Here is a 12411-nt window from a genome sequence, read left to right as displayed (position 1 = left end):
GATTTGTGTCCCACAGTGACTCTTGGACAACAGAGGTGACACTAACTTTGTATTTCATCCCTTGTGTAGCGGTTCCTGTGCACGGCACCTCAATTAATAGCTTGGGAGGTGTCTCGGTGTCTGACGTCAACTCACACGGACTGAGGCTGTCCTGGACAGTGGAAGAAGGCGCCTTTGACTCATTCCTGGTCCGCTATGGAGACACGAAGGGACGGCTGGCCTCCAAGGAGATTACGGCCTCCGGCGACCGTCGACACATCACACTGACAGACCTGAGTCCCGGCACGGAGTACCAGCTCTCTCTCTACGGCGTCCTGGACGGTCAAGAGTCGAATGCCATTCCCATCACGGCACTAACAGGTAACGAATCAGATCCAAACACATTCCTACATTTAAAGATTTAAAAGGCTCAGAGATTCGGATGTCCGGACATTCGGACAGTGGGACGTTCGGACAGCCGGGCAATCGGGCGTCAGATGGTCAGACAGTTAGAACATAGAAATCAACAGCACATTCCAGGCCTTTCGGTCCAGAATGTTGTACCAGCTATGTAATCTACTCTAGAATCTGCCTAGAATTTCCCTACCGCATAGCCCTCTATTTTTCTGAGATCCGTGTACCTATCTCAGAGGCTCTTAAAAGACCCTGTTGTATCCAAAGACATTCAGAAAGTTAGTTAGACAGATACCTATTAAAGATTAGCTTTACTTGTCACATGTACAGCGAAATGCTTCGTTTAAGGGAAACTTGGGGGAGGGGCTTCTTCGCTCAGAGCACGGTCAGTGCGAGGGGCAGCCAAAAGTGTTTGCGCACTTCCAGCACCAACATAGCACGCCCACAACTGACCAACTCTAACCCATATAGCTTTGGGGCCCAGGGGCCTTCTGATTGTCCAGTGGTCTATGAGACACCAATCTCCTCAATAATACCCATTGTCTCCCAAATGGACCGAGGAGTGGTTCTCTCAGCTGGAGAACGGAGGGGGCAGTGCCTCAGGGTCAGAGCTTCCCATTTTCAAATCATCCCTCCCAACTCAAACTCAGTGTAGTAGAGCGTAGCGGCTCACGTAACACATTACACCAGCAGTGACCACCGATCGGGGTTTGATTCTCGGAGTTTGTACATTCTCCCTATGACCGCGTGGGAATCTCCTAGGTATTCCTGTTTCTTCCCACAATCCAAAGACGTAGGGGTTCAGGTTAGTAAGTTCTGGGCAAGTTATGTTGGTCCCGGAAGCAGGGTGACACTTGCGAGCTGCCCCCAGCACATCCTTGGACTGTGTTGGTCGTAAAACCAGATGACACATTTTACTCTGTGTTTCAACGTACATGTGGCATATGAAGCTGATCCCTAAGTTCTTTTATCTCTGTAATGTCGCTTTGACATTCCAGCCCAGGAGAGGCAGGACGGAATGAGCTTCACCGATATCACCGACACCTCTGTCACCATCAGCTGGGCGGCTGCTTCGGAGCCCGTCGACACCTACAAGATCTTCTACGTGCCAACCGTACAAGGTAAAAGGGCTGGGTGGTTGGCGTGGGTATCTTCCCCCTTCCTCTCCAGTCCTGAAGAAGGGTCTCAGCCTGAAACGTCAATTGCTTATTCATTTCCAAAGATGCTGCCTGACCTGCTGAGTTCCTCCACCATTTTGTGTGTGCTGCTTTGGATTTCCGGCAACTGCAGAATCCTCTGTTTAAGATCATCAGATCTTCTCATCTTATTTTCTTTCTTCTTCAGCCCTTTATCCCTTCCAGCTTCTAACTCCATCCCTCTCTCCCACCCATCCATCTTCCCCGCACCAGCTTGTATCCTTTCTCTCTCCCTCGCACCTCCTCGTTCAGGCTCCTGCCCCCTTGCTGACCAGTCCTGATGAAGGGACTCGGCCTGAAACGTCAGCTGTTTATTTGCCTCCCGAGATGCTGACCAGCTGAGTTCCTACAGCATTGTGTGTGCGTTGTCCTGGCCTTTGCTCGGTGTTGGGGACGGGGCTTATGGGGTCTATCAGAGCATCTCCACCCTCCCAGGAGAAAAGCGTGACCTTTGTTCGGAGTCTGAACCACTGAGGTGAATGACCTTTAACTCCCTGACCTTCAATGCAACCTCAGACCAAGATGCATGTTGGGTACTGACCTTTGTGTCACCTTTAACCCTTGTTGGTGTATCTGCAACTTTTGAACTTTGACCATCTTCAACCTCACAGTTCGGTAAACAACACTACGCTTTCACCCAAGAACTTTAAACTGCCTGCTTTTACCAGAATTACCCTTTTAATTGTAGCCCTGTTCCCCCCCCCCCCCCGGCAAGCCTCAGGGTCGTACAACTCACTGTCGTCTAGGGAAACAGCCCTCGGCCCCGCCAAACTGGGGTAATTAAGTCTGTGTGGATGCTGTGTGATGTACCCCACCCCGCCAAATAACAGACAATACACTATATACGATTAAATGAATTACAGTTTATAGATATTACTGGAACTATATAATTAATAGAGATAAAATATAAAAGGAAAATAAAAGGCGCCACACTTATCAAAGTTCAATCTCTTTGTGCACAACAGTTGGAGCTCTAGTAACGATCCTCTCTTCACCATTCGATCCCCTCTGACCACCTCGACCTGCCGCCTAGGACCAACCACGGTGGTCGACCAGACGCTCCACACGAGTCTGTCTCCGTCTCCTCTCCTCACCGAAGACCCTGGACGTCAGACTCCTGGTCGGGATCCGACCCCGTTAGCCAGCTCACAGCACCATGTCCACTCTCTCTCTCCCCATCACGCCTTCTGCCTAAAAACCCGCGCATCACAATAACTTACAGACACACTAGAAAGAATAACATCTATCCCAATTGGTTTGTTCGCTCGTTTATCAGTAATATAACCCAGAGAAGCTGCTAGCAAGAGAACTTTCTCAGCAGTTAACATAACAAAGAAGCCATTTTAGTTAGCCTACGCAGTAACATAAAAGAAGAAACCCCTTACATGATAATGAGGCACAGAGAGAGTGTCAGTATTTACCGACAAGTACCTTTATTGTCTACACTAACAAGTATGTGAATTCATACACTAAATGCCTTGTGTGCATACCCGCTGAGTATACCTGACTCTCCTGAATAGTCAAAGAATAGCAAAGGTATTGCCCGGGCAAAGGAGTCTACGCTGGCCAGGTGTTCCTCGTTGTCCCAATTCACTCACCACGCGTTTCCCGCAGGGTTACTTACGCTTGTGTCTGCAGTGGTTATTCTTCAAAGTTACCGCTGCCAGCCCACACCAAGCATCCACTTTTATATCCATTCCTTATCAATTCAAATATTGCATTCCAGTGTCGATGGGTGTTGGTCTTGTGTCTGACCTCGAACACCTTGTTATTGGCTCTGCTCCAAGTCAGCCTCCACTTACTGCCCTCTTCCCATCAAGTGACGACCGGTGATTTATAGCTCTTTGTTCTCAATTATCCACCGGCTTGATTCACACAGAACAGGTGCTGACTCCAACGGTCAAAAATCTGCATGGTAGGACCATAAGATATAGGAGCAGAAGTGGGCCATTTGGCCCATCGGGTCTGCTCTGCCATTCAATCATGGGCCGATCCAATTCTTCCAGTCGTCCCCACTCCACTGCGTTCACCCCATACCCTTTGATGCCCTGGCTAATCAAGAACCTGTCTATCTCTGCCTTAAATGCACCCAATGACTTGGCCTCCACAGCCACTCATGGCAACAAATTCCACAGATTTGCCACCCTCTGACTAAAGTAATTTCTCCGCATCTCTGTTCTAAATTGACGTCCTTCAATTCTGAAGTCGTGCCCTCTTGTCCCAGACTCAGCTACTGTGGGAAGTAACTCTGCCATATCTAATCTGTTCAGGACTTTTAACCTGCAGAATGTTTCCATGAGATCCCTCCCCATTCTCCTGAACTCCAGGGAATACAGCCCAAGAGTTACAAGACGTTCCTCATACGGTAACCCTTTCATTCTTGGAATCATTCTCGTATGTTATATCCAACCAAAGAACATCTCACAAATATCTTCTTATTTGGAAATAATCCCTAGTTCAGCAGATTGTCTGAGGCATCATTCTGTCAACTTTAAAACACTGATCAAACCAAGCAACTTGCTCACAAAATAGAGAACTCAGTCTTCTTCATATAATGGCAGGCTCCATCTCCTCCCTCATGGCACAAACAAAGGGAATTAGTCCATCTGCTTTCACTGTCCTTGATTCATTTGAATTCATTGATTTGCAGACCGGAGTACCTGTAGTTCCTTCTGGCCAACATCTCCCTCCCCTTGATCCAAAGGTATTTATCTTAGAATCACTATGCTCCCCTATTCTATTGACTACTCAGGACCGCCATGAATTTGCAGCAGGAGTGTGACACTTACATTCTACAAAGATAAAGGTACCACTTATTTTCTGAATTCATACACTCTGTATACAGACAATAACCTTCTCTGTGATACAGAACCATCATCCGCTTCCCTTTGCACAACTTCAGCCTTCCAGTTTCTAAGGTGAAACATCAAGCAATACCATTATCAGCGTGCTTAACATTGACATTACCGCTGCATACGATACTGCCCTTACCCACAGATGTATTTGAACATTTGATCCCCAATTCCAAAACTTATCCCACCAGTCTGAGTCACTTCGCTCATTGTTTGATCAGCATGTCTCAATAACTTTAGTGTTTAGTCCATTAGTGGAATATTTCCTTTGCCTCCTCCACAACCCGTGTCCAGATTGCACTCAAATGAGAAATCGTTGGCAATTCGGCAACAAAGTAGACCCACAAGTATCAATTCGTATCATTTTTTTGGATTGTAAGTTTCTCCTTCATTGTCAGCTGAGGCAAAGTTCAGCCTCTAATGCTCAAATCCAAAGTCATGACCCCAATTGCAAGATTATGACTTTCCAAAATACCCTTTTTCCATCCCTTGGTATAGCTCATTGTTGCAGTTGTCTTTCTGTGTCTGTCCCACCAATGCATATTGTACGAAGAACTCACGGCAGGGAAGCAGACCGCAGCTAGTTGTGTGCCACTGCATTCCATGTTCGGTTGGGTTGGGGGCTGGCCCACAGTGTTCACTGTGTGGACTGCCTTCGTCTGCAGCTGCACTTGTGTGAAATGAGGAACTGCCATGGGCTCGTTCTTGCAGAAACATGGCTCCAGGAGAACATCCATGCACCATCAATCTACGGGACATGACGCTCACAGACTTGAGATATATTATTTTTTTTAATATTTTGTATCCCTATGCTTTCTGCTACCATAATGAGATGTGCTGTGTGTGACTGTTGGTTCTGCCTTCTGCACCTTGGCCCCGGCAGACTTGGCTGTGTTTCTATGTACAGCTGAATGACAATCAAACTTGAACTTGACCTGGGTTCTGTGCTTTTGCCAGGTGACCCGAAGAGCAGGAGTGTGGATGGGGCCAGAACCAGCATCACCCTGAGTGGCCTGCAGCCCGGCGCACAGCACGAGGTCAACCTCGTGCCCATGAGGGGCCGGGTGGAGAGTCCTCCCATCCTGGGCCGCTTCACCACCGGTGAGGGACAGCGAGCTGGGGGGGTGGGGGCACGGTAAGGGGAATGGAGAAAGTGGATAGCTCAGGGTGAGGTGATAAGGGTTGCTGACGACTGTATACAATCACTCAGCGATGGACACCGTTCAATTGATCACCTGACTCGATCCCTACCCACCAGCTTAATATTAGACCATCCCAACACTCCCCTGTCCCACCTCCCTCACCCCCAGGGGTCCCACCATCCCCATCCTGTGTATCCTCCCCACAAACTCTCCCCATGCCCTTCCCCACCTCCTACCACTCACCCCTAACTCTCACCTCCCGCTCAACACACCCTCCATATTCCGAAAGTTCCTTCAAATACAAAAAGTGTAAAAGAGAGGCAAGAGAGGATATCAGACCACTGGAAAATGACGTAGGAGAGCTTGTAATAGGGGACAACCAAACAGCAGACAAAATGAATGAGTATTTTGCATCAGTCTTCACTGTGGAAGACACTAAAGTTATGGTGGAAGTTCCGGGTGTCAGGGGGCATGAAATCTTTGAAGTTACCATAATGAGAGAGAAGGTTCTGGGGGATCTGAAAGGTCTGAAGGTAGATAAGTCACTTGGACCAGATGTTCTACACCTCAGGGTTCTGAAAGAGATGGCTGAGTAGTCGTGGAGACATTAGTTATGGTCTTTCAAGAATCACTAGGTTCTGGAATGGTTCTGGAAGACTGGAAAATTGCAAATGTCACTCCACTCTTCAAGAAGGGAGAGAGGCAAGAAGAAAGGAAACGACAGGCCAGTTAGTCTGACCTCAGTGGATGGGAAGATGTTGGAGTGAATTATTAAGGATGAGGTCTCAGAGTGCTTGGAAGCACGTGATAACATAGTCAGCATGGTTTCCTCAAAGAAAAACCTTGCCTGACAAATCTGTTGGAATTCTTTGAAGAAATAACAAGCCAGATAAACAAAGGAGAATCAGTTGATGTTGTGTACTTGGATTTTCAGAAGGCCTTTGACGAGGTAGCACACGAGGCTGCTTAACAAGCTACAAGCCCATGGTATTACAGGAAAGATCCTGGCATGGACAAAGCAGTGACTGATTGGTGGGAGGCAAAGAGTGGGAATAAAGGGACGCACATCAAAGTTGCTGGTGAACGCAGCAGGCCAGGCAGCATCTCTAGGAAGAGGTACAGTCGACGTTTTAGGCTGAGACCCTTTGTCAGGACAACCAGCAACTTTGATGTGTGTTGCTTGAATTTCCAGCGTCTGCAGAATTCCTCGTGTTTGCAGGAATAAAGGGAGCCTCTTCTGGCTGACTGCCGGTGATGAGTGATGTTCCACAGGGGTCTGTGTTGGGACCAATACTTTTTACGTTATACGTCAATGATTTGGATGATAGAATTGATGGCTTCATTGAAAATTTTACAGACAATATGAAGATAGGTCGAAGGGCAGATAGTTTTGAGGAAATAGAGAGGCTACAGAAGGACTGATTAGGAGGCTGGGCAAAGAAGTGGCAGATGGAATACAGTGTCGGGAAGTGTATAGTCATGCACTTTGGTAGAAGAAATGAAAGGGTTGACTATTTTCGAAATGAAGAGAAATACGAAAAATTGAGATGCAAAGGGACTTGGAAGTCATTGTGCAGGATTCCCTGAAGGTTTATTTTCAGGTTGAGTCGGTGGTGAGGAAGGCAAATGCAATGTTAGCATTCGTTTCGAGAGGATGAGAATATAAAAGCATGTTGAAACTTTATAAGGCATTGGTCAGACCGGACTTGGAGTATTATGAGCAGTTTTGCGCCCCATATCTAAGAATAGATGTGCCGACATTGGTGAGGGTCTAGAGGGGGTTCACGAAAGTGATCCCGGGAACAAAAGGGTAATATATGAAGAGTGTTTAATGGCTCAGCCGCCTGTACCCGCTGTAACTTAGACGAATGGGGGACGGTTGGAGATCTCATTGAAACCCATTGAATATTGAAAGGCCTAGACAGAGAGGATGCTGGGAGAGTCTAAGACCAGGGGACACAGCCTCAGAACAGAGGAGCATCCTTTTAGAATGGAAACGAGGAGGAATTTCTTTAGCCAGATGGAATTTATTGCAACAGACAGCTGTGGAGGACAAGTCATCGGGTATATTTAAAGTGGAGATTGATAGGTTCTTGAAGGTTACAGGGAAAAGGCGGGAGAATGGGGTTGAGAGGGAAGATAAATAATTGATGATGGAGCAAACTCGATGGGCCAAGTGGCCTAATTCTGCTCCTGTGTCTTATGGTCCCTGGAAAGGCCAAGTGTGAATAATCTCCTATATTACTGCTTTCCCAGCCCCAGACCCACCATCACACCTACAGGCCATCAACGTCTCGGAGACACGGGCCATCCTGGAGTGGAAACCAGCGACTGCACCCATCGACCACTACATCGTCAGCTACAAGGCGCGAGGGAGTGAGTGCAGGGTCTCGGGGTGGCGGGGGGGGTGGGGTGGTCTCAGATTCAAATGTACTTTTGGTTTATACGGTGAAATGCGTTGTTTGCATTGATCACCAACATACCCGAAGGGCGTGCTGGGGGCAGCCCCACACGTATCGGCACACATTCCAGCACCAACATAGCATGTTGACAACGCTCAGCAGAGCAACACGGAATACAGACTCTCGGGGTTGAACCCACTCCTCAGCACATAACGTACACCCTCCCACTCATTTCACTCACTACATTTACAACGTAACCCCTACCACCCAGTGCATCAAGAAAGCAACATCCTTGATGAAGGACCCTCACCACCCAGCATGTGCCCTCTTCTCATTGCTAACATCAGGAAGGAGATACAGAAGCCTGAAGACCCACACATAAGGAAGGCAGATGCAACTTGTCACATGGTGTGAGCAGAATTGTCTGCAGCTTAATGTGGAAAAGACTAAGGAGCTGGTGGTAGACCTGAGGAGAACTAAGGTACCAGTGACCCCTGTTTCCATCCAGGGGGTCAGTGTGGACGTGGTGGAGGATTACAAATACCTGGGGATACGAATTGACAATAAACTGGACTGGTCAAAGAACACTGAGGCTGTCTACAAGAAGGGTCAGAGCCATCTCTATTTCCTGAGGAGACTGAGGTCCTTTAACATCTGCCGGACGATGCTGAGGATGTTCTACGAGTCTGTGGTGGCCAGTGCGATCATGTTTGCTGTTGTGTGCTGGGGCAGCAGGCTGAGGGTAGCAGACACCAACAGGATCAACAAACTCATTCGTAAGGCCAGTGATGTTGTGGGGATGGAACTGGACTCTCTCACGGTGGTGTCTGAAAAGAGGATGCTGTCCAAGTTGCAGGCCATCTTGGTCAATGTCTCCCATCCACTACATAATGTACTGGGTGGGCACAGGAGTACATTCAGCCAGAGACTCATTCCACTGAGATGCAACACTGAGTGTCATAGGAAGTCATTCCTGCCTGTGGCCATCAAACTTTACAACTCCTCCCTTGGAGGGTCAGACACCCTGAGCCAATAGGCTGGTCCTGGACTTATTTCCAGGCATAATTTACAGATTACTATTTAACTATTTATGGTTTTATTACTATTTATTATTTATGGTGCAACTGTAACGAAAACCAATTTCCCCCGGGATCAATAAGGTATGACTATGACTATGGAATGTTTTAGGAACAGCTTCTTCCCCTCTGCCATCAGATTTCTGAACGGGCATTGAACACTCTCTCACTACCTCTACCTCATTAGTCATTTTTTACACTATCCATCTATCTGTTTATTCATTTAGTAAGTGAGTAAGCAAATTAATATTTTAGAGTGACTTTTATGCTTTTGCACTGTACCGTAGCCCTGGAACCACAAGTTTCACCTTCCTGACGAAGGACCTTGGCCTGAAGCATCAACTGTTTCTTCATTTCCATAGATGCTGAGTTCCTCCAGCATTTTGTGTGTGTGTGTGTTCCTGTGGATTTCCAGTATCTGTAGAATCTCTGGTTTTTAAATTTTCATACCGTATAAGTTAGTACTAATGAACCTAATTCTGATTGACGAACACAAGAGGTTCTGCAGATGCTGGAAATCCTGAGCAACACACCCAAGGTGTTGGAGGAACCCAGCAGCTCAAGCAGTGTCCATGGAGAGGAATAAACAGTCGGGGTTTCGGGCAAAGACCCCTCATCAGGAAGGGGGCAGATGCCAGGAAAGGAGGCTGAGGTGAGGGGAAGGAGGACAAGTTGACAGGTGATGGGTGAGACCAGGTAATTGATTACTAAAGACAGCAAAGGTAATGGGGAGAAGGCAGGTAAATGGGGTTGACAGGGACAATAAATCAGCCCTGATGGAATGGTGGAGCAGATTCGATGGGCTGAATGGCCAAATTCTGCTACTATGACTTGTGAGCTTGTTGAATATTCAACTACCCATGCTGTCAGTATAACTTTTTTAATTTGCACTATTTGTCTTCTCTCGTGCACTGGTTGTTTGTCAGTCTTTCTTTATGTATAGTCTTTTTGTAAATTCCGTGTTGGCGCTTGGCCAAGTGGTTAAGGCATTCGTCCAGTGATTCAAAGGTTGCTAGTTCGAGCCTTGGCTGAGGCAGCGTGTGTGTCCTTGAGCAAAGCACTTAACCACACAATGCCCTGCGATGACACCAGTGCCAGGCTGTATGGGTCCTAATGCCCCTCCCTTGGACAACATCGGTGGTGTGGAGAGGGGAGACTTGCAGCATGGGCAACTGCTGGTCTTCCATACAACCTTGCCCAGGCCTGCGCCCTGGAAACCTTCGAAGGCACAAATCCATGGTCTCATGAGACTAACAGGTGCCTATTTATTTGTAAGTTCCATTGTATTGTAGCGAGGGAGGATGAGGGGTGACCTGATAGAGGTGTATAAGATGATTGATTGTGTGAATAGTCAGAGGCTTTTCCCCAGGGCTGAAATGGCTAGCACAAGAGGGCATAGTTTTAAGGTGCTTAGAAGTAGTTAAAAGGGAGACATCAGGGTAAAGTTTTTCACACAGAAATTGGTGGGTGCGTGGAACGAACTGCCGGCGGCAGTGGTGGTGGAGGCGGATACAATGGGGTCTTTTAAGAGCCCCTTAGATAGATACATGGAGCTTAGAAACATAGAGGGCTATGCAGTAGGGAAATTCTAGGCAGCTTCTAGAGTAGGATACATGGTCGGTACAACATTGTGGGCCAAAGGGCCTGTAATGTGCTGTAGATTTCTATTTTCTATTTTCTATTTCTTTATTTTTGTGTAAATGCCGATGAAAAATAAATCTCAAGCTAGTAAGGGATACCATATGCGCACTTTGATAATAAATTAACTTTGAAACTTTATTTGTGAGATAACTTTGTCCTCTTGTGGAACAGAGGTACATTTCACCTGTTTCCTTCTGTCTCACAGTTCCTGCCGTCAGGAGGACCGTGCCCAGTAACAGTGCAGAGCTGCAATTGGTGGGTCTGCGTCCACGCACCATGTACACAGCCGAGGTTCACAGTGCCCAGGGCGCGCGGACAAGCTCCCGTGTCAGGGTTAGCTTCACCACGGGTGAGTGACCTGGGGCGGAGAGCAGGTGCAGGCGTGACTGTGTTCCGTGCATGTGCACACACACGCAAATATACACCCACAGACGCACAACCACACGTGCGCGCACACACACACACAGACACATAATGACAGTGACACACACAAATACATACAAACACATACACACAGACACAAAAAGACACACGCATACACACACAATACACACACAATACACACACACAGACACACACACACACACACTCACACACACGCAAATATACACCCACAGACGCACAACCACACGTGCGCGCACACACACACACAGACACATAATGACAGTGACACACACAAATACATACAAACACATACACACAGACACATAAAGACACACGCATACACACACAATACACACACAATACACACACACACACACACACACACACTCACACACCTGTCCTTGCCAATAGTGAACAGATGACTGCATTGTCAAGGTCGTTCGGCCCACGAAGTAGTGCTGACCTTTTAACCTGCTCTGACATCAATCGTAACATTTTCCTCCTGTGTAGTCCTCCATTCTTTTCATCCATGCGCCTCTAAATGTCCCTAATACATCGCTCTCTACCACCACATCTGACAGCGCATTCCACACACCCACCAGTTCCTGTGCAAAGAATCTACATTCCCCCCCGCCAAACTTTACAACCACAAGGTTAAACTTGTGTCCGCTTGTAGTGGCCTCCTGTTAGAACAGAGAGATAGGAAGCAGAGAGCAGTACAGCACAGAAATCAGTCCCTTCCCCCCCGCAATGTTGTGCTGAACTAATTAAACAACTGACACCTTCTGTCTGTACACGGTCCGTATCCCTCCATTCCCTGTACACGGTCCATATCCCTCCATTCCCGGTACACGGTCCGTATCCCTCCATTCCCTATACACGGTCCGTATCCCTCCATTACCGGTACACGGTCCGTATCCCTCCGTTCCCTGTACACGTTTCTATCTCCTGTATTGTTCTGTATGTTTTCTATGTTTCTACGTTTCTATCTCTTGTATTGTGCTGTAGATTTTCTATGTTTCTATTTCCTGTGTTCTGCTCTACATTTTCTATGTGTCTATGTTGATATAGTGTAGGTTTTCTACGTTTCTATCTCCTGCCAGCTTCTACCCCTCCCCACTTTCTCCACCCTTCCCCTCCTGTACTGATGAAGGGTGTCACCCTGAAACGTCGGCAGTTTATTCCCCTCCTGATCTGCTGAGTTCCTGCAGCGTTCACACACAGATTTATTTATCCCGTGTACAGTGAGGTGCTCGTTTGCCTTCACAATGAAAGTAACGTCAGGATGGCACCACGCATTTCGGTGCGAACGTAACATGTCCACG

The 12411-nt window shown here is 47.5% G+C and overlaps 1 protein-coding gene across 4 annotated transcripts in view; it reads left to right on the top strand.

Moving 5' to 3' along the window:
* Nucleotides 1-12411, top strand: part of LOC134346519 (tenascin-X-like) — a 240216-nt gene that overhangs the window by 213714 nt on the left and 14091 nt on the right. For all 4 annotated transcript variants that reach the window (XM_063047926.1, XM_063047923.1, XM_063047925.1 and 1 more), the window contains 5 exons: nt 70-360; nt 1392-1514; nt 5399-5542; nt 7840-7959; nt 10908-11051. In XM_063047926.1, coding sequence (XP_062903996.1) covers nt 70-360; nt 1392-1514; nt 5399-5542; nt 7840-7959; nt 10908-11051 — 822 coding nt within the window. The remainder of the gene's footprint in view (nt 1-69; nt 361-1391; nt 1515-5398; nt 5543-7839; nt 7960-10907; nt 11052-12411) is intronic.

The sequence above is a fragment of the Mobula hypostoma genome, chromosome 5, assembly GCF_963921235.1.
Source record: "Mobula hypostoma chromosome 5, sMobHyp1.1, whole genome shotgun sequence".
Lineage (NCBI taxonomy): Eukaryota > Metazoa > Chordata > Chondrichthyes > Myliobatiformes > Myliobatidae > Mobula > Mobula hypostoma.
Note: the sequence above shows the minus strand (reverse complement) of the source record. Positions and strands in the feature narration are given on the sequence as shown.